The sequence below is a fragment of the Tachysurus fulvidraco genome, chromosome 15 (assembly GCF_022655615.1).
Source record: "Tachysurus fulvidraco isolate hzauxx_2018 chromosome 15, HZAU_PFXX_2.0, whole genome shotgun sequence".
Taxonomy (NCBI): Eukaryota; Metazoa; Chordata; class Actinopteri; order Siluriformes; family Bagridae; genus Tachysurus; species Tachysurus fulvidraco.
Genome location: NC_062532.1, coordinates 19,818,946 through 19,839,671, shown reverse-complemented (window position 1 = coordinate 19,839,671; position 20,726 = coordinate 19,818,946). Strand labels below are relative to the sequence as shown.

The 20,726-nt window shown below is 39.6% G+C and overlaps 1 protein-coding gene across 1 annotated transcript in view; it reads right to left on the bottom strand.

The window, feature by feature from the left end:
• cntnap1 (contactin associated protein 1) overlaps positions 1–6,010 on the bottom strand; it is a 35,953-nt gene extending 29,943 nt beyond the window's left edge. The window contains exon 1 of the mRNA XM_027161031.2: positions 5,722–6,010. Coding sequence (XP_027016832.2) covers positions 5,722–5,797 — 76 coding nt within the window. The 5' untranslated portion in view covers positions 5,798–6,010. The remainder of the gene's footprint in view (positions 1–5,721) is intronic.
• Between the last annotated feature and the right edge of the window lie 14,716 nt (positions 6,011–20,726).

Below are 20,726 nucleotides of genomic sequence, written 5' to 3'. Positions count from 1 at the left end.
GACTAATTGTAAATAGAAAGGAAATAAAAGTCAAATAATGGATAAATGTTTGGATGAATAAACAGATGGAGGGATAAATGGCACATGACAGGATAAAACATCAGCGTGAAAATATTACACCATACATCAGTAATGTACATTTAATCATTTAATGGTGTAACAATGACAGAGGCCTGAGTGGCTAGTGTTTGACCTTCAGCAGCAGAACAAGAGGACAGGAGTGTGTGTGTGTGTGTGTGTGTGTGTGTGTGTGTGTGTGTGTGTGTGTGTGTGTGTGTGTGTGTGTGTGTGTGTGTGTGTGTGTGTGTGTGTGTGTGTGTGTGTGTGTGTGTGTGTGTGTGTGTGTGTGTGTGTGTGTGTGTGTGTGTGTGTGTGTGTGTGTCTCTCTGTGTGTGTGTGTGTGTGTGTGTGTGTGTGTGTGTGTGTGTGTCTCTGTGTCTGTGTGTGTGTGTGTGTGTGTGTGTGTGTGTGTGTGTGTGTGTGTGTGTGTGTGTGTGTGTCTGTCTCTGCCACTGATTCACAGCTGGTCCGTAACAAACCAATCTTCACGCTGTTGATTCACTGTTGTATTAAAGCTGAGTGTGTCATTTCTGTAGAAATAGAATAACTCTTGCATCCACTCAAAATCCGTTAATATAACACACAATCTGTTATCGTGAGTTTCTTAATATTAAGGCGGAATCACTTCTCAAGCTTGTTCTAAAAGCGCAACACACATTTATAGCGCATGGATTTTAATTTACAATTTCAGTAACACTGTCACTGTTCACAATTACAGATGAGGTCAGCAGCATCAGGACTCACAAGTTCCAGCCAGACTCTCCTGAAGCGTCTCTTAAATCAAAGCAAGCGGTCAATTTTTTTTTTTTTTCATCATACTATTTATACCACGGTGCTGCCGAATTGTCGGTTCTGATTGGACGAAATGTTAGAATTATATATATTTTTTTTCTATAACAGCAGATCAGACGGTGTTTTCAGCTGCATGACAAATCACAGGTTTATGTTACTGTAGGTTAATGTGCACATTCTAACACATCATCGTTTCTATAGTAACCGATTTATACAGTGAATTTAAAAAAAATTGTAATTGTTGATATGGTGTAATTGTTGATATAGTGACATTTCATTTAACATTTATCTCCTGTCTCAGCCCTTTATATTATATTTGCAGTTATGTATGCCACACACATACATACACACACACACACAAGCACACACACACACACACACACACACAAACACACGCATGCACCTATCTATGCATACTAAGAGAGCTCCACCCCTATCCTTCTCTCTCTTGCACTCCAAGTTCACAGAAGGGCACCGTCTTTCTTTCAGCTTCTAAATTTATCTTCCCTCCCTTCCTCTCCGTCCTCACATCTCGTTCTCTCTGTGCTTGTGCGTGTGTGTGTGTGTGTGTGTGTGTGTGTGTGTGTGTGTGTGTGTGTGTGTGTGTGTGTGTGAGAGTCCTGACTCCATGATTTCTCCAGCTCTCACAGTCAAAGACAAGGAGAGAGGATAACAGCTGGCGTGAAGGAGAATCCTGCTTCCCACACTGTGCTGACAGAGCATGTGCAAGCTCAAAAACACACACACACACACACACACACACACACACACACACACACACACACACACACACACAACCACAAGATCACTCCCACCTCTGCAGGCTGACGCAGCACTTTTGCCTCGTGTGTGAGTCTGCATACCACATTAGCTGCCTCACATGAACTCTTTTAAAAGAGCATGCTTGTCCCTGGAGGATATCTGAGGTATATACTTTCCTTCAGAATATCACATGGTTGAACCTAGTTAGCAGTTACATCAGGATTTGTTTCAGACCTTTCTAGCACATGATTATGAATAATTCAATTCCAGAGGGAATTATATAGGAAGGCAAAACCAGTTCTAGGTACAGATTTAAGGTCTTTCAACACCACTACACTGTATTTCCTCGCACTGATTCGTATTGTCACACCCTGCCTAGGTCTTTATCTATCTCTTTTTTTCTATCTCTTTATCTCGCTCTCTCTCTCTCTCACACACACACACACACACACACACACACACACACACACACACACACACACACACACACACACACACACACACACACACAGACATCCCTAATTCCCACCACAACCCAACAGCTCTCTTCCCTCTGACGGAGCATGTAATAGATGAGGCTCTGTTACCCAACAAACACACAATCAGTCGGTGTCTGTGTCTAGAACATTCATACATCCACATGAGGAGATTTTACAACATTTGAACGAATTAAAGACACTATAACTGGTGAAGCTATTACATAAACACCAAAAAAGATTTCCCTATCTATGCTTCTAGGGTTAGTCTGCATTTTATCCTCTATTCTTCTGGGAAGACTTTCTACTTTCAGCCATCAGAGCTTTAGAGAGATCAGGAGACGTTTGAAGAGAAATCTGGGTTCCTTATCATCCCAGTGATGTTCAGTGAAGTTGAGGTCATGTTCTTCCACTTTAAATTTAGCAAACCATGTGATCATGGAGCTCGCTTTGTGCCAAGCTGTTTAGTCGTACCGGAATACTATTTGGGCTTCTTAGTTTAAGGGAAACTGTAAAGCTACAACATTTGTAGGCACAGTGTGGGTGTGCCGATCATGGGGTACACATACTTTTGCTCTTGTACTGTATATGTCAGAGACCCAAGAGCACCGAACCCCAGAGAGCTTTGTTCCTGTCACTTTTAATTAATATATAAAAATCTATAAGATATAAAAGCTGAGTATGTGCTGTGTCATTCCTCTACAATAGACTTATTTCTCTGGGATCTCAAGCATTCCATTACTGGTTTCCTATTTCCACAGGACAACACTCTCGACTGTGAGCGGCTGGTGAAACTGAGACGGTTTTCTTTTACACTGGGATCGAGAAGCTAAAATATATGACAGGCAAAATGTAAACCTAAAGCAGCAAACATTTGCCTCTGTATCAAAGATAGCCTTGGATTATTTCTGATGTTCTTGACTGACAGGATTGGAACTGCCCATCCATCACCAATCTCAATGTTCTGATCATGCTTGAGATGCTTTTCTGCTCAGCATGGTTGATTACATGAGTTATCATGAGAACTCTAAAGACTGTTGTGGGTGAAAATCCCAGGAGCTTTCAGAAATACTCAAAGTTTTTCCTCATTCGGCTGTTTTAGGTGAACTGAAGCTCTTGTCATGTTTCTGCATGATTTTCTCTATTTCTCTACAGTCTCATGATTGGCTAATTCGATTACACGGATGTACAGGTGTTCCTAATCAAATGGATGGTGAATGTCTATATATATTATCAGTTTCTTCTAACTATTAGTTTAACTTTGCCTTTCTTTCTAAAATGAATACACAGTATGTAGATTTGTTGTTTATTATTAATGGTGCTTGCAAAGCAACATTCGTTATCTTGCGTACGGATTATTCTTCTTCCGGACGAAACTTCGGTGCATAACTTGTCCCGCAGCTTTTGTCCTAGACCCATGAATGAGGTGTCAAATCGACCGGCTCATTGAGGAGAGGTGTGCTATAACTTTTATAAGCGATCCAACCAACGATGTTCACACGGCGGACGAAAAAGCGGCCAAAAAAGTCCGATAGACTCGAAAGGGAAATTCCTAAAATTTCACCCTAGTGAAAAGTGCCGAGATTTGCCACGTGCAAGCACCATTCACATTTTCTTCAGAAAATGTACATTTTAGTTATTGCTAGCGTAATAAAGAGTAAAGAAAGGAAGAGGAGCATCGTACAAATCTCCAGCTGAGACCGATTATAAACTGGAATGATGTAGCTGAGGCCGAGGAACTGTCAGAGCTGGTGATAGTGCGGCTATTTCTACCTCTGGAGGCTTTTTTTGATGTTCTATTGTTTCCAGAGGCAAAATAGTAATATTTATTAGTAAGGTTTAAGCAACATCTGCTTTGGGTTTAAATTTAACCCTTGTATGATGTTCGGGTCTGTGGGACCCATATTCATAAACATCAAGAGCTTTGAAAAACTTTGCTTCCTTGTTAATTTGTTGATTTGATTTTCTTTTTTATTATTATTACATTTTATTAAAAAACAACAAAAAAACGACTAGCACTTTAATTTAAAAAATGTGATGTAATAAAGGTAAAGGGCAAATATTAACCATATATGCTGTTTATATTGCTTGTAATCGGGATGAAGTAAACATCTGTAGAGTATTTTAACATCAAATTTTTGATTGTGTCCAGCAGACCCACGAACACTGGCCGAGTAACAAAAATACGAACAACATACAAGGGTTAAATACAGATCTGGATATTTGGAGTTTTCGATAGTTACAGATACAGATTGTGTCGAGGCATTACACCCTTCAGACCGAGCGTCCGGACCAAATCTACAAAGATTCATGGACATTTTCTTCCCACAGGCCATTAGACTCTGAAACAGATCTCTTGATGGCCATTTTGTTCATCTCATTTCACTGTGTTACACAAACTACTCAACCCAGTGCACTCACTCACTCACTCACTCACTCACTCACTCGGTCACTTCACGAGGAAGACAAATCTCTAAAATTTAAAGAAAAAAAAAATCCAGATACATAACTCACTTTATATTCTCTGGTTTGCTGCTTAGGACTGTTAGGATTGTACTATTTCTATCCAGGAAATCTTTTTCACTGTAAAATAATTTCCTTTTCTGTATTTATTTCAGGAGAGATATTCCCATGTGCATTTTTGCTACTAGTGTCGGAGCCATATAGCTTTTTATACCTGAACTTTTCACCTACAGCATTGGTTTAAATCAGAATCACTTTATCTCCTGCATAGTTTTGGTTGTATCTTTTATTCCAACAGACTCATCTCTTGGGACTTGGGAAACATTTCTAAAAGTGGCCAAGACACGCCACTGTTTCTAGGATGTGATATATGTATTTTTTTTTTGTCATGCCACTCCCCTACCCATCCCAAACACACACACACACACACACACACACACACACACACACACACACACACACACACACACACACACACACACACACACACACTTCCAAATCAGACTGCTGTCATGATGTCAGTCCTAAACTACATCCAGTTCAACCCCCTTTCCAAAAGATATGCATCCGCCTTTGAACATTTTTGTCCATGCAAAGTTCCCAGTCAGCGGTTTCCTCTGCATTACACGTCATGCAAACGCACGAGCGCGTCCTCACGGACAGGTGATGCCGCACGCTCATCATTGAAACGCAATTATATATGCAGAAATCTAAATGTATATGTCTGAACAGTAAACATTCAAGGCTGATAACAGCTGTTTGTCATTCTGCATGAATCGCAGGGGTGCACCGTGTCCTTCCCGGTGTAGGATGCGCTCCACGGAAAGTTGCGTGCGGGCGCGAGGAAGCACCGCAATGCAGAAAAGATCCCCGCGCGCGCACCACCGTATAGGACAGCACTCTTTCTCACTCACTCTCTCACTCACTCTTTCTCTCCTTTTCTTCGAACAAAACAATCCGGATCCTTAAAACAAAAACCACCTCTAAAATACAGGTCATGCAATAAATAATCACACTTTTAGCCAATATGCAAATGAGCCGTGTAAAGGTGTGGTGCATCAAATTGTAGGTCTTAAATCTTATTTTACGCATTTAATCTCTTACTAAACACGCGCCCCGAGCCGTGCATTGCGTTTAAAAACCTTTAACGTAATCTGGAGACACTTACGTGATGAACAGCGATGCAGCGCGATGAAGAGCAAAAGGCCAGGAAGGAGTAACCGCACAATTCTCAGCTCCATCATCGTTCTCTCCCGCGCCACTGGGGTCACCGGATTCCCCTCGGATCGCCGCTCTGATTAGATCATTAGTGTCCACACCTCCGGGGGTAACGGGGCAGTGATGTCTGGTTTTTGCACGGCTCTTCGGCTTTTTTTCGGTAACTTTATCTCGCGCTGCTCCAGGTGCTCTGCCGGTCGGCCGCGTGCACGGTGCTGATGCTGCGACTTAGCGGGAGCGCGCACACAATTGCAATGAATAGTAAGTGCTGGAAGTTGGAGGGAAACGAACAGATTAAATTAAAACCTTGAGCCGACATATTGCTGGAAAATATTGTTGTAATAAAATTATCTATCTATCTATCTATCTATCTATCTATCTATCTATCTATCTATCTATCTATCTATCTATCTATCTATCTATCTATCTGTCTGTCTGTCTGTCTGTCTGTCTGTCTGAATTTCTATCTATCTATCTATCTATCTATCTATCTATCTATCTATCTATCTATCTATCTATCTATCTATCTATCTACCTATCTATTAATATATCTATCTACCAGTCTGTCTGCCTGCCTGTCTGTCTGTTTGTCTGCCTCTCTGCCAGTCTGTCTCTAAGTCTCTGCTGAATTAACTATTAAACTTCACCTCAATCGCACAATTAATTAATTAAATCAACCTGTCTGTCTATCTATCTATCTATCTATCTATCTATCTATCTATCTATCTATCTATCTATCTATCTATCTATCTATCTATCTATCTATCTATCTATCTATCTATCTGTCTGTCTATCTGTCTATCTATCTGTCTGTCTGTCTGTCTGTCTGCCTGTCTGTCTGTCTGTAACTTTTCAGCTCTAGTGCAAACTTAACCAGCCACAGCTAAACGATGGCAAGGAGATGGTAGTAGATTTCCGGAGGTCTATGATGAAGTCTATGATTGTCGTCATCATTAATATAAAGCTAGTGGAAGTAATAAGCACATATTATTGTATTATTATATTAGTACCAGTACCTGATGCTGTGTACCAGCAAAAAAAATCATTGAACAGTGTTTTAGACTCATGGTATCTTGAACCAGAGTTAATGTATCCAATGATAGAGACTTAATCACTTTAGTACGTTGCTGACGATAAGGGCATCAGCCAAATGATGTAAATGTAAATGTACCAACAGGGCTGCAGTCACATTGATGTCCTGGGGAGGCTGTGCTGTTTAACATGTGGGAGTTGTGAAGGGCTACGGAAAAAGGTCAGCTGTGTTATAGGATATATTCCAGCAAACTGTTTGCATTGTGGACGTTATGCACATTATGGATATTAACATGCACCCCAAACACCAGCTCACACACCAGCTAAGCAGAGAAGCAGCATCAGTAGCAGATACAGTATAAACACATGAATACAAGACATTAGTACCATGGCTTAGTAGTAGTAGAAGTATTAAAACAAAATTAGCAATAGTAGTAAAATTTTAAAGTAGTAATGTAAAATTTAGTAATAGAAGTAGTAGTAAAATTAGCATCAGAAGTAGGAAAAATAGTTAAATTAGTAGAAGTAATAGTACAATTAGTAAGAGTAATAGTAGTAAGTAGATAAATGAGTACTGATTTTATTAATACTTGTAGTGGAAATTTTTACTTTAGAGTAGAACACATGAATCTGTCCTTCTAGGCTTCTGTATTTCCCATGGCTGGTAGTTATTGTGACTAGAGATATCAGTTGTTTCTTCCTAAAACTGCCTTTAATCAGACCTTTCCCATGAGACCTTTTTTGTTCCCGTGGGATTAGTTTGGTCAGAAGATGAGCAGGCGATGCTTCTAAGCCAATGGTGGATGATGTTTTGGTTTTACATGTCCTGTTTCATTTTATTCCTGTCTATAAAATCCTGATGTTATCAATAATGGAGGCCCTTCCTCTCTGATTTTACACGTAGAGTGTTGGGTCCTTCTGCAAAGCTGAACGCAATAAACAGTGAAACCTTTATACTCTTGCCCGTGCCTATTGGTGTGATATTTTTATGCTTTAATTCTCTCGAACCTCAAAACTTCCACAACATACTACTAATATTAATAGGAGCATTATTGGGAGCAGTAGTTGTAGTAGTAAAAATTGAAATTAAATTAATAGTAGTAGAAATATTCGATTTTAATAACAGATTTGGTAACTGACAATAATAGTGGATGATCGTATAGTAACTAGTTTCCTGGGATCCGAGTGAAACACAGTGTTGCAGTTTGTCCCTGACTTTGTTATCTAAACAGCTTTGGCTTTAGGAAGTGGGTTTGTAGGGCAGACACTGTGCACACCGTGGGCTTGAGTGAGACCAGGGCATCTAGCTCTGGATTTGTGCTGCGATTTAATCAGTTCAGATTGAGGTTTTTTTTCATAAGCAGCTTTTCTTCTACTACATTTTTCCAACAAAGGCAGAGTGGAGCTTTACAGGATTGGTCTTCCGCAATGAACACATTGTTCAGAGAAGAAACAATTCAGTGCAATTACGATTTATGGTTTTAATCTTAACCACCGGTTGTGTATTAAAAGCCACCAAAACTACTCCTTTTTTGTATGTATTGTCTGATGACGTGTGTGTGTGTGTGTGTGTGTGTGTGTGTGTGTGTGTGTGTGTGTGTGTGTGTGTGTGTGTGTGTGTGTGTGTGTGTGAAGAGCAATTTCATCCATCTTAATACTTAAAATTGTAAATATGTACAACTTGAAAAAAGCATCTCCAGATATGGAAAGATTTTTTTTTACATTTCAAACATGAGGCATGAAACATGTCTAGAATTTCATGCACCAGTTCAATTTACACCTCAGCAAAACCCATCCAACTGCTCCAACAGGACCGGTTTATAAATGATTGCGATACAAAATCTGTCTCATCCGGGCAGCGGTGAGGCACAGCTATCTATAAAGTCCCTTCTTTAGCTGACAGTCATGCTTTGATTGTGTTCACAAACACGGTCTCTCTCTCCGATTAAACAAGCTTCCAGATGCCTTGCTTTTAAGATTACGTTTGTAGCATGATGAAATAACGTGAAGGGAAAAAGTAAGGCAAGAACTAGGAACTTTGTCAGAGCTTGGGTTTTATTAGAGGCAGGCATTTTATTAAAAGCTTAAATTAAATATATGTTACAATTAACACTGATTTGTTGACTTCATTTTCGTTAAAATGACTGATTATTTAACCACCCCAATGTCAAACTAATGATCCTTGTACATTAATAAGATTCGATTACTTACCTGCTGCTATGTTGAGAAAAAGGATTAACCAATCAGGATCGTGTATCTCTGACAGCTAGTCAGCTAGCTACACTCTCTCACTCTCATTTTCTACCACTTATCAAGGCAGGATACACCCTAGACGGAGTGCCAACCCATCGCAGGGCACACACAGACACACACACTCTCATTCACTCACACACTACGGACAATTTTCCAGAGATGCCAATCAACCTACCATGCATGTCTTTGGACTGGGGGAGAAACCGGAGTACCCGGAGGAAACCCCCGAGGCATGGGGAGAACATGCGAACTCCACACACACAAGGCGGAGGCGGGGATCGGACCCCCCAACCCTGGAGGTGTGAGGCGAACGTGCTAACCACTAAGCCACTGTGCCCCCCACAGCTAGCTACATTCTGAGCTTAAAGCTCCAGATCTAGAACAAGAGGTGACAAAGAAATTTAGATCTGTATTTCTACAGCAAGATGTCTTTTTCCTTATTACTTGTCATTTTTAGATCGGTCGATGTCTGATTGTAGATTAAATTTTAAAAAATTACGATGGCTGCTTTCAGGGATCCGCCCAAAATGCGTCATTATTTTTACCAGCAGTTCAAATTCGATTTTATCAAACCATTTTAATCAGTATTGTAAAGAAAAAAAATGCAGCTTAAGCAATCAGACAGCAAGTCAAGATTGTAGCTAATGGTAAATATTGCACGTGCAGAGATTACATGATGTTTTCAGGCAAAATCGATTCAATTGCTTTGAAAAATATATATTTCCATTTGTGCCTTTTGACAGATCCGTCAATAAAATGACCTAACGTTTTTTAAAAAATAACTAGATTTCGTCGTGACAAACTTTGATCTTGGCTTTGACGAGGCAAGTATTCTCAAAGGCCGGTGCTTTTTGGAGGCGAGTGAACATAAGGGTCAGTGTTACTTTTGGAGGCAAGTGAACAGAAAGATAGGGTGCCAAAACATTTGGAGGTAAGTTGAGACGAGCATGTGACGTCATCCGAATACACGTGAGGAAGTTCCCCACATGTGTGTTTTGATATGTCGCATGTCCATGTTGTAAAAAGTTTTTTGATTTTGCATATATTGGGGGCGGGGCTGCGGGACAACCGAAAGGCCAGTCGGTAAACACTGATTTAAACCTTTGTTCAGAGTCTCACCCTGAAGGAGCTGGCCGAGTTTGGTGTAGATAATTCGAAAGCTTTGCCGAGTTATAAACCTCCAAAGTTTATAATGGGAGTCTATGGGGAAAACGGCCACTTTGAGACCCAGTACCGGAAGTACCGGAAAAGTAAGAGCAACAAACTTCAGACCGGCGTCTACAACATATCCGAATTTGGTGCATGTGGCTCGAAAGCCCTAGGCCGCATTAAATTTTATAAATTTTTGTCTAAGCTTAAATAGGAAAACAGAAAGTTGGCTTCTACAAAGCGACATAATAAAAGTTCGTTTTTTTTTTCAATATTATTTCTATTTTTTTGCCTGCATCCTTACTTTTAATCCAGTAAAAAAAAAAAAGTCATACTATCTTTAATTTCATGTAAATATCATTTCTCGGTTCTTTGTATTCAACTTATTTCCTCCACAGCACTGGAATGAAGTTATTACCACAACACTAGCAGGCATAAATTACACCGTTAAAGAGACCAAACATGTACCATTTAATTGAAGCATGACTCTACCATAGCCACACACACACACACACACACACACACACACACACACACACACACACACACACACACACACACAATCTTTGGTGGCATAAGAAAGCATGACTTAGTTCTTCACGCATCCGTTTGTGTGAAATTTCATATACTGAAAGCTTTCAGCTGCATCTTAAACCCTGCAAGTGTTTTCTGTCACACTGACATCAATTCACACCAAAAGTTCTAGTTTTTTTGAGAAACGCTTATGTCATTTATTTTGGTTCGGAAATGTCAGCTACAGAGGGGAACAAATTCCTGGAACTGTGTGTTGTTTTTGTAATTAAAGCAACAGTCTGGCACCGAAACACTCCTCCGCCTTTCCGGGCCTTTGATACTCCGTCCAGCACACAGGCTTTTGAACCTTCAGCACATTTTTCACCTATTTCTCACTGTCGAGTAAGCAGTTGGCCAGAAGACAGACTCATAACCGGCTCTGCAGCCAGACTCGCAGCCTAATGAGCCTCTTTGGTGCATTTATGAATCTGCTCTAATGGAGAACTAACAGAATTTTATTTCACAAGCAGAACCACATCACAAAAAAAAAGACCTGCTGTTATCAAGATCTAGTGACTGTGAAGGTCATAGCACATGATTTTACATGAAGGACATCCTTCAGATCCATACGTTGATTCTTATCACAGCTCTCACGCCCTGTGAATGAGGGCGTGGTTATGCAGGAAGTGACTCCACCTACTAGTATACGTGATGTTTCATAATCAAGGAGATCAGTCAGTACTGATGTGCAGTGATTTCCATATATGGGAAAAAGTAAAAAGTGAATGATATGATTATATATGACTGAAATGTTGAAATATTGAGTAACATTGGGGGGGCACGGTGGCTTAGTGGTTAGCACGTTCGCCTCACACCTTCAGGGTCAGGGTTCGATTCCCGCCTCCGCCTTGTGTGTGTGGAGTTTGCATGTTCTCCCCGTGCATCGGGGGTTTCCTCCGGGTACTCCGGTTTCCTCCCCCGGTCCAAAGACATGCATGGTAGGTTGATTGGCATCTCTGGAAAATTGTCCGTAGTGTGTGAGTGTGTGAGTGAATGAGAGTGTGTGTGTGTGCCCTGTGATGGGTTGGCACTCCGTCCAGGGTGTATCCTGCCTCGATGCCCGATGACGCCTGAGATAGGCACAGGCTCCCCGTGACCCGAGAAGTTCGGATAAGCGGTAGAAAATGAATGAATGAATGAATGAATGAATGAACTTTCTTCATGCCCTGAGTTTCCCAGTTTGTGTTTCAGTAAGAAAATAAACAGCTAAATGTTTCATCGTCTCAGTAGTTAAGTGTTTGGTTTATGAGGCAAGTTATTGAAATACAAGTAAAGGTTAACATTTAAGTAAATAAACTGATTGATTATGATGTAATATGTAACTAGTCTGTGTACTTTTGCTATTTTCAAGTCAAGTCACATCAATAATATTGTCATTTCAACCATCTATAGCTTATGTAGTACAAAGTGAAATAAGACAAAGTTTCTCAGGGATTATGGTGCTACATAGAACAGACAGAGCTACACACGACAACACAGAGCTAAGTTAGTCCTAGCCATATAAAGTGCATCTGTGCAACCTGGTGCAAACAGTGCGGGACACAAGACAGTGCAAACAAACAATACGCTGCAAGACAATACACAAAAACAGCACAGACCCGTGTACATACTGTATATTATACAAAAATATGTGCAAAAAAAAGGGATCTGAACAAAAGAGTTCGATTTAAACATATCTACGCTTATGTAATCGCAGCATGATAAGGTGTGCAAAGCAACATGTAAACAGTTTGGCATGGTGGTGCTGTAGACATGGATGTGTATTGGATGAACGTGTTTTTTATTTGATGCAGTGTGTGTGCGTGTGTGTGTGTGTGTGTGTGTGTGTGTGTGTGTGTGTGTGTGTGTGTGTGTGTGTGTTCAGTACAGTTCAGTTCAGTTGTTGATGAGTCTGGTGGCTTTTCAAAAGTTTCTTTTCATCAATAGAAACAAACAAAAAATACGAGAAAAAAACAAGATATACTGTAGGCCAATATCAAACTTCCCCTTTATCTCCAAGATCCTAGAAAAGGTTGTAGCTCAGCAGTTATGGTCATGCGCAAAATATCGTGATATCGGGCCGGGTTTAGGTGACGTCTGGAGCTGAGCGGCTGCAAGCGGCAGTGGTGTTGTAGCTTTGGTGGAGAGAGAAGGTGTGTATCGCTCTTCTCTCTGTTCACCGGTACTTTGTCATGTTTAACAGTGCTTGGTGTACGTGTATATTGTGTTTGCTCAAATTTAACCCACAGATTAGCAAAAATGAGCACGAAACAGACGTCGTTAGAAAGTTAGAAACTCTGCCGGTGTTCTGGATTAAAGTCATGGCGGAATACCCTGAGATTGTCACCACAGCACTTAAATCCCTATCGCCATTTCCGACATGCTATCTGTGTGAAGCGGGGTTTTCTGCAGTGATGGCAACCGAAACAAAACAACGGAATAAACTGGACATAAGCAACACACTTCGGGTGTCATTGTCTCTATTACCCCAGATGGAACCGTCTCGTTGTAAAGAAACAAGCTCAGGGTTCTCATTGATTTAGCGTTGTAGTGAGTTAAAAAGGCATGTTTAAATACAATTAAATTAAAATTATTCATTTTAATTTAATTGTATAGCTGCCTTCCCACACCCCCACCGGGCCGCGGTAAAATGATCAAACATTGACCGGTCCGCGGCGAAAAAAAGGTTGTGGACCACTGGGCTAGAACATGTTGTTGGTGTTAAAGGGACAGCACTGTCCTGGATCGGGTTTTATTTGACAGATCTATATCAGTTCGTAGATCTAAATGGTGACCACTCAAATCAAACAAAGGTAATGTCCGGTGTTCCCCAAGGTTCTGTTTTAGGCCCATTGCCATTCTCCCTATATATGCTGCCCTTTGGTGCAATCATTTGCAATCACAGTACTGACTTCCACTATTATGCTGATGACACGCAGCTATATGTTTCAGCTTAGTCAGATGTGAGTCACCAGCTTAATAAGATTGAATATTGTGTGAAGGACATTAGACATTAGATGCTTACTAACTTCCTCCTGCTTATACAGCTTTTACTAGGTCCGCTTTCTGATTTCAGAGTATCACTGGATGGTCATTCTATTACTTTACGTAAAAGAACTCGGTGTGATTATTGATCCCGGTCTCTCATTTAAAGCTCACTTAAATAATACCACAACGGTAGCCTTCTTTCATCTCAGAAATATTGCTAAAATAAGAAATATGATGTCATTACATGATGCAGAAACACTAGTTCATGCATTTGTTACCTCTAGGTTGGATTATTGTAATGTTCTACTGCCTAGATGTTCCAGTAGGAGCATAAACAAGCTCCAGTTAGTCCAGAACACAGCAGCTAGAGTCCTAACTAGAACCAGAAGATATGAACATCCTGTCAAGTCTCCCAGTCAAGTTTCGCATTGATTATAAAATATATTATTAACCTATAAAGCACTTAACGGTTTCGCGCCACAGTACCCGAGAGATCAAATCAAATCAAATTTTATTTGTCACATAGACATACATACAGAGTACGACATGCAGTGAATGTCCGGTATCCGAGCATAAAAGGAATGCAATTAGGGATAAAAAAAATAAAACCAAAAGGAGATAAATAAAAAGTATAAACTATATAAAAACTATATATAATATGAAAAATGTGTGGAAAAATGCGTATGGTTTTCATGATCGTCCTTAAAGTGTCCATGTGTAGCATGGTGTGTATAAAGTATAAAGTGGCATTGTGCTGTGTAAGTCCAGAGTTAATGCGACAGTCCAAAAGGTGTGCAGAAAAACAGTGAAGATGGAGCGAGAGGTCCAGTACTAGTGTAACGAGTCTGTCTGTGTTTTCCCTTGTTTCTGTCTGCTGTCTTTCCCTGATGTTAATTGTTGACCCCACCCACCTATTTGTTACCACGGACATTTAATTGCATTCAATCTCTTCCCCAGGTGTTTTGTCTTAGTCCTTGTCTGTCTCCGTCTTGTGATTGGTTCTCCTTCACTATATGTACTCTGTTTTGTTCACTTCCCGGTTGTGAGTCGTTGTTTAGTATGTAGTCTGTTCTCTGCTCCTGTCTCTGCTCCTTCATTGTTTCCTGTTTTTGCCTATTAAAATACTGCATATGGATCCGCATTCGCCTGTAACTAACCGTGACCACTAGATCCTGGGTGTTTCCTGGTTTAAACTCCGAATGGCCTGTGGGAAGAAACTTCTGTTTGCTTTCAAGGAGCAGAATCGTTTCCCTGAACGCAACAAAGAAAAGAGTCTATTGTTGGGATGGCTGAGGTCCTTATCCAATATTCCTGGCCCTGGTCTGGCACTGCATGCTGTAGATGTCCTGCAGGTCAGGGATCTCCGTGCCCTTTTGGTTTTTTTATGATCCATCATGCCTATTTCGATCAGAAGGTGCAGGACATTTGGTAGTACCTCAAGGCTACAGCAGGGGGCAGAGCTTTTTCTCACAGAGCCCCACAGTTATGGAACAGACTTCCAATTAGTGTTCGCGACTCAGACACAGTCTCAGTATTTAAGTCCAGGCTAAAAACACATTTCTTTAGTATAGTTTTTTTATGAATAGCTTTTCTTAGGTAAAGGAGTAGATCTGGAGGGTTCATGGGCACAGAGTGTTTGGTGAACTGGGATGTCTGTATGCTGTCGGCTTGCCACCCTCGCAAGTCGCTCAGGTTTGCAGACTGTGGAGTGGTGGGACGCTTTACATCCCAGGAATCCATCATGTCTGTCATGCCTTCTGTCTCTAGCCTTTTAGTTATGTTGTCATAGCTAGTCTTGCCAGAGTCCCAGTCTGCACTTTGCACATAATTTACATTGTCCATAACATGAACACAGTCAAACCTAACAATTTTTCCTCTCACTCTGTCGAGCTATACATGACACTCCGGAGCTCCCAGTGTTCCGAGTTCCTAGCCTGATCGTCTATCTTACGGATGGACTTCATCAATCCTGATGTTCTACGACTTGCTAGAATCTCGTCGCCCGGTGGTCACCTTGCCAGGGATTGATCTGCATGGTCAGCCAGTGTCTCATGGGATTGTTGTGAATAAAGCTGCCCGGAGACTTTCATGCCTTCTTTTGAACAAATGTTGTGTGAGTCAGCTGTAGGGTCTGGTATTTATCAGCAATCAGGTCTGTGCTGAACTCAGAGATTACGATGACCCATTAGTTCCTCAGGAGCTCTCGGGTCGCACTTTTATAAACTGTTGTAGAAAGGACATTATTTACATTTACATTATTTACTGTAGAGTGTCACCCAAATGAGGATGAGTTCCCTTCTGAATTTGGTTCCTCTCAAGGTTTCTTCTTCATATCGTCTCAGGGAGTTTTTCCTCACCGACGTCGCCTCCGGCTTGCGGAAAAGGGATAGATATAGTATCGTAAACTTTGTTAATCTTTTTTCATTTTAAACTTTAATTGTATATATTCACTTATTCATTTTAATTCTTATTGTCTTCGTCGTCTTATTATTATTATTATTATATATTTCTCTCTCTCTCTCTCTCTCTCTCTCTCTCTCTCTCTCTCTCTCTCTCTCTCTTGTGTTTTCATAGTTCTGTAAACCTGCTTTGAGACGATGGAAAATTGTTAAAAGCGCTATACAAATAAATAGAATTTAATAGAAAAGAAAGGAATATTTTATCCATAAACAAAAAGAAATCCATTAATAAAATGACACTTTTATAAATTCATATTATTTCCGTTATTATTTATGCTTTAAATAGTAAAAGTTCAACAATGTAGAAATGGAAAAACAGTTGTATTTTCCGTTGTCTGGAACCAGAAGTGTTTCTTCTTCTGTTATCTGTGGCCTTTTTGAAGCTATTACATTCGACTAGACGAAGCATAACATTGAGCGCTATGTAGTTTTCCGAAACAATACAGGAATTGGTCTCACAAATATATTTAGCTTTATGTAAATAAAGTATGTGAGCTTAACTTTAGATAAAGCTAAATATAGCATTGAATTTAACATCTCAAATTCGACTTTTAACAAGCGCCGATATCTGGCAGTGAACTCATTTAGATTGTTTATAACTGGAGGAGATTTTTTAATTCACAATGTGAAAGAAACGCAGTTTAAACTAAAGTACAAGCTATGGCTAACCATGTAGCCGCTTATGCATCGGTCATATAGCATATTAGCACGTTTCACACATGCGACAGTTGAACGTGAGAGGGAAAAAAGTTGTAATATGAGTTTGGGGGGGGTGGGGTAATATAGATACTAGATAAAGCACAAAAAAAGGCCAGTTCTGTCAGGACCACTTTGTCAAATGAGAACTTATTAGATGATATGCATACAGTTAGTGTTGGCGGTATGGTTCTGTTCTGAGCAAGAATCCACGGGCCCGTCCGTGCGCATGCATGGACCGAGCGGGGAGAGCAGCAACTAGAAAATAGAATAGACTGCCCGTGGGGGCAGTCGTGGCCTAATGGTTAGAAAGTCTGACTCGTAACCCGAAGGTTGTGGGTTCGAGTCTCGGGCCTGCCGCAACCCCCCAACTGCTCCCCGGGCGCCGCAGCATAAATGGCTGCCCACTGTTCCGGGTGTGTGTTCACTGCTGTGTGGGTTAAATGCAGAGAACGAATTCTGAGTATGGGTCACCGTACTTAGCCGTATGTCACATCACTGTATAACAGAACCATTAATCATGCATAGATTTTATTTATTTATTTATTTATTTTGGCAAATAACAAATAAATAAATGGATAAATAAATAATTAAATAATTAGAGAGATAGACAAAAATATGTGGAGATTTAAGCCGTAAACTGGTACAACGAACACAGGTTCCGGCATGATGGAGTCTGGGTTGGAGGAGGGATTTTAAATCGCAGCAGCAGCAACGCACTAGAAAGCGACTCAATGAATGGGAATTTAAATGGTCGGGTAATATGGATGTCGTAACCGGATTGGTGCGTGGCGTGGACGGCTGATTGACAGCTGATGCACGCTTGACGACGTGGCCTGCCTGAACTAACGCAATGCTTGTTAAATAATCACCAAGACAATGAATGGATATTTAGAAAGAATAACAAAACTACTATTCTTTTTCTGCCCATCCCGAGGCATCCAGAGATTGTATCAGCTCCAGCTGTGTTCTGCTACATGACGATTTCGGACCTTCAGTGGGAAGATTCCAACTCCATGTGGTCTCTGAGGACAACAACCTCCTCATCGCTACACAATTGTCGGACTGTATCTGACTGTAGAAAGGACTTTATTCATAATAACACTCTCTGGTGTTTATAACAGTTTATAATCACACTTTCCAGTGTCACCCAAATGAGGATGAGGTTCACTTTGAGTCTGGTTCCTCTCAAGGTTTCTTCCTCTTCCATCTAAGGGAGTTTTCTCACCACAGTCACCTCAGGCTTGTTTATTAGGGATAAATACAAACACATTTAAATATCAGTCTAATATTAATCTTGAACTTTTGAATACTACATTAATTATGTTCTGTAAAGCTGCTTTGAGACAATGTCCATTTCTGAAAGTGCTATAGAAATAAATTTGAGAGTTAGTCAGAGTTTACTGTCAATTCTACTTTATGTTCAGGACATACAGAGGACTGAAACTGCATTTCTCTCAGTCCTGTAGTGTAGCAACAAGAAAAAGACAATGATAACTGAATAGATAGATAGATAGATAGATAGATAGATAGATAGATAGATAGATAGATAGATAGATAGATAGATAGATAGATAGATAGACAGGAAGATAGATAGATAGATAGATAGATAGATAGATAGATAGATAGATAGATAGATAGATAGATAGATAGATAGATAGATAGATAGATAGATAAGCAGACAGACAGACAGACAGACAGATAGATAGATAGATAGATAGATAGATAGATAGATAGATAGATAGATAGATAGATAGATAGATAGATAGATAGATAGATAGACAAGAAGATAGATAGATAGATAGATAGATAGATAGATAGATAGATAGATAGATAGATAGATAGATAGATAGACAGACAGACAGACAGACAGACAGACAGATAGATAGATAGATAGATAGATAGATAGATAGATAGATAGACAGACAGACAGACAGACAGACAGACAGACAGACAAATAGATAGATAGATAGATAGATAGATAGATAGATAGATAGATAGATAGATAGATAGATAGATAGATAGATAGATAGATAGATAGATAGATAGATAGATAGATAAGCAGACAGACAGACAGACAGACAGATAGATAGATAGATAGATAGATAGATAGATAGATAGATAGACAGACAGACAGACAGACAGACAGACAGACAAATAGATAGATAGATAGATAGATAGATAGATAGATAGATAGATAGATAGATAGATAGATAGATAGATAGATAGATAGATAGATAGATAGATAAGCAGACAGACAGACAGACAGACAGATAGATAGATAGATAGATAGATAGATAGATAGACAGACAGACAGACAGACAGACAGACAGACAAATAGATAGATAGATAGATAGATAGATAGATAGATAGATAGATAGATAGATAGATAGATAGATAGATAGATAGATAGATAGATAGACAGGAAGATAGATAGATAGATAGATAGATAGATAGATAGATAGATAGATAGATAGATAGATAGATAGATAGATAGATAGACAGGAAGATAGATAGATAGATAGATAGATAGATAGATAGATAGATAGATAGATAGATAGACAGACAGACAGACAGACAGACAGACAGACAGACAGACAGACAGATAGATAGATAGATAGATAGATAGATAGATAGACAGACAGACAGACAGACAGACAGACAGACAGACAGACAGATAGATAGATAGATAGATAGATAGATAGATAGATAGATAGATAGATAGATAGATAGATAGATAAGCAGACAGACAGACAGACAGACAGACAGATAGATAGATAGATAGATAGATAGATAGATAGATAGATAGATAGATAGATAGATAGATAGATAGATAGATAGATAGATAGATAGATAGATAAACAGACAGACAGACAGATAGATAGATAGATAGATAGATAGATAGATAGATAGATAGATAGATAGATAGATAGATAGATAGATAGATAGATAGACAACTAGATAGATAGATAGATAGATAGATAGATAGATAGATAGATAGATAGATAGATAGATAGATAGATAGATAGATAGATAGATAGATAGATAGATAGATAGATAGATAAGCAGACAGACAGACAGACAGACAGATAGATAGATAGATAGATAGATAGATAGATAGATAGATAGATAGATAGATAGATAGATAGATAGATAGATAGATAGATAGATAGATAAGCAGACAGACAGACAGACAGACAGATAGATAGATAGACAGACAGACAGACAGACAGACAGACAGACAGACAGACAGATAGATAGATAGATAGATAGATAGATAGATAGATAGATAGATAGATAGATAGATAGACATTGATCATATGTCCGTACTTGTATGTAGGATTTTAGACACACACATTTACTTGTACTGCAGTATTTCTACAGTCCAGAGCAGTATTGCTACTTTTACTTAATTAAAGGTTTTCTTATCCACTACGGACTTTTACAAACATTACACATGTAATACAACATATCTGATGAAAAATATGAAAAGGAAGATGAGCATGATAACTTACTTCATGATCAGACTAAGGGACCTCTTCCAAAACTGACCCAGTTGGGACCTGGGACCTGGGACCTGGGACCCGGGACGTTTCTCCATATTCCCATGACAGGTGCTCCGAGATAAGGACTTCAGAGATAGCGAGTCGTAATTACGACTTCCCGTCTCGTAAATACGAACTTCCCAGAAGAACATTTACGCTCTAATGTGCAGATTGTTAACCGGCCACCAGATGGCGTAAGAGACACGTCCTAGCAATTACAGCCTTTTTTTTTTCTTTCTTTAGACAGTACAATTATTTATAGGTGTTTATCAAGTTATTAT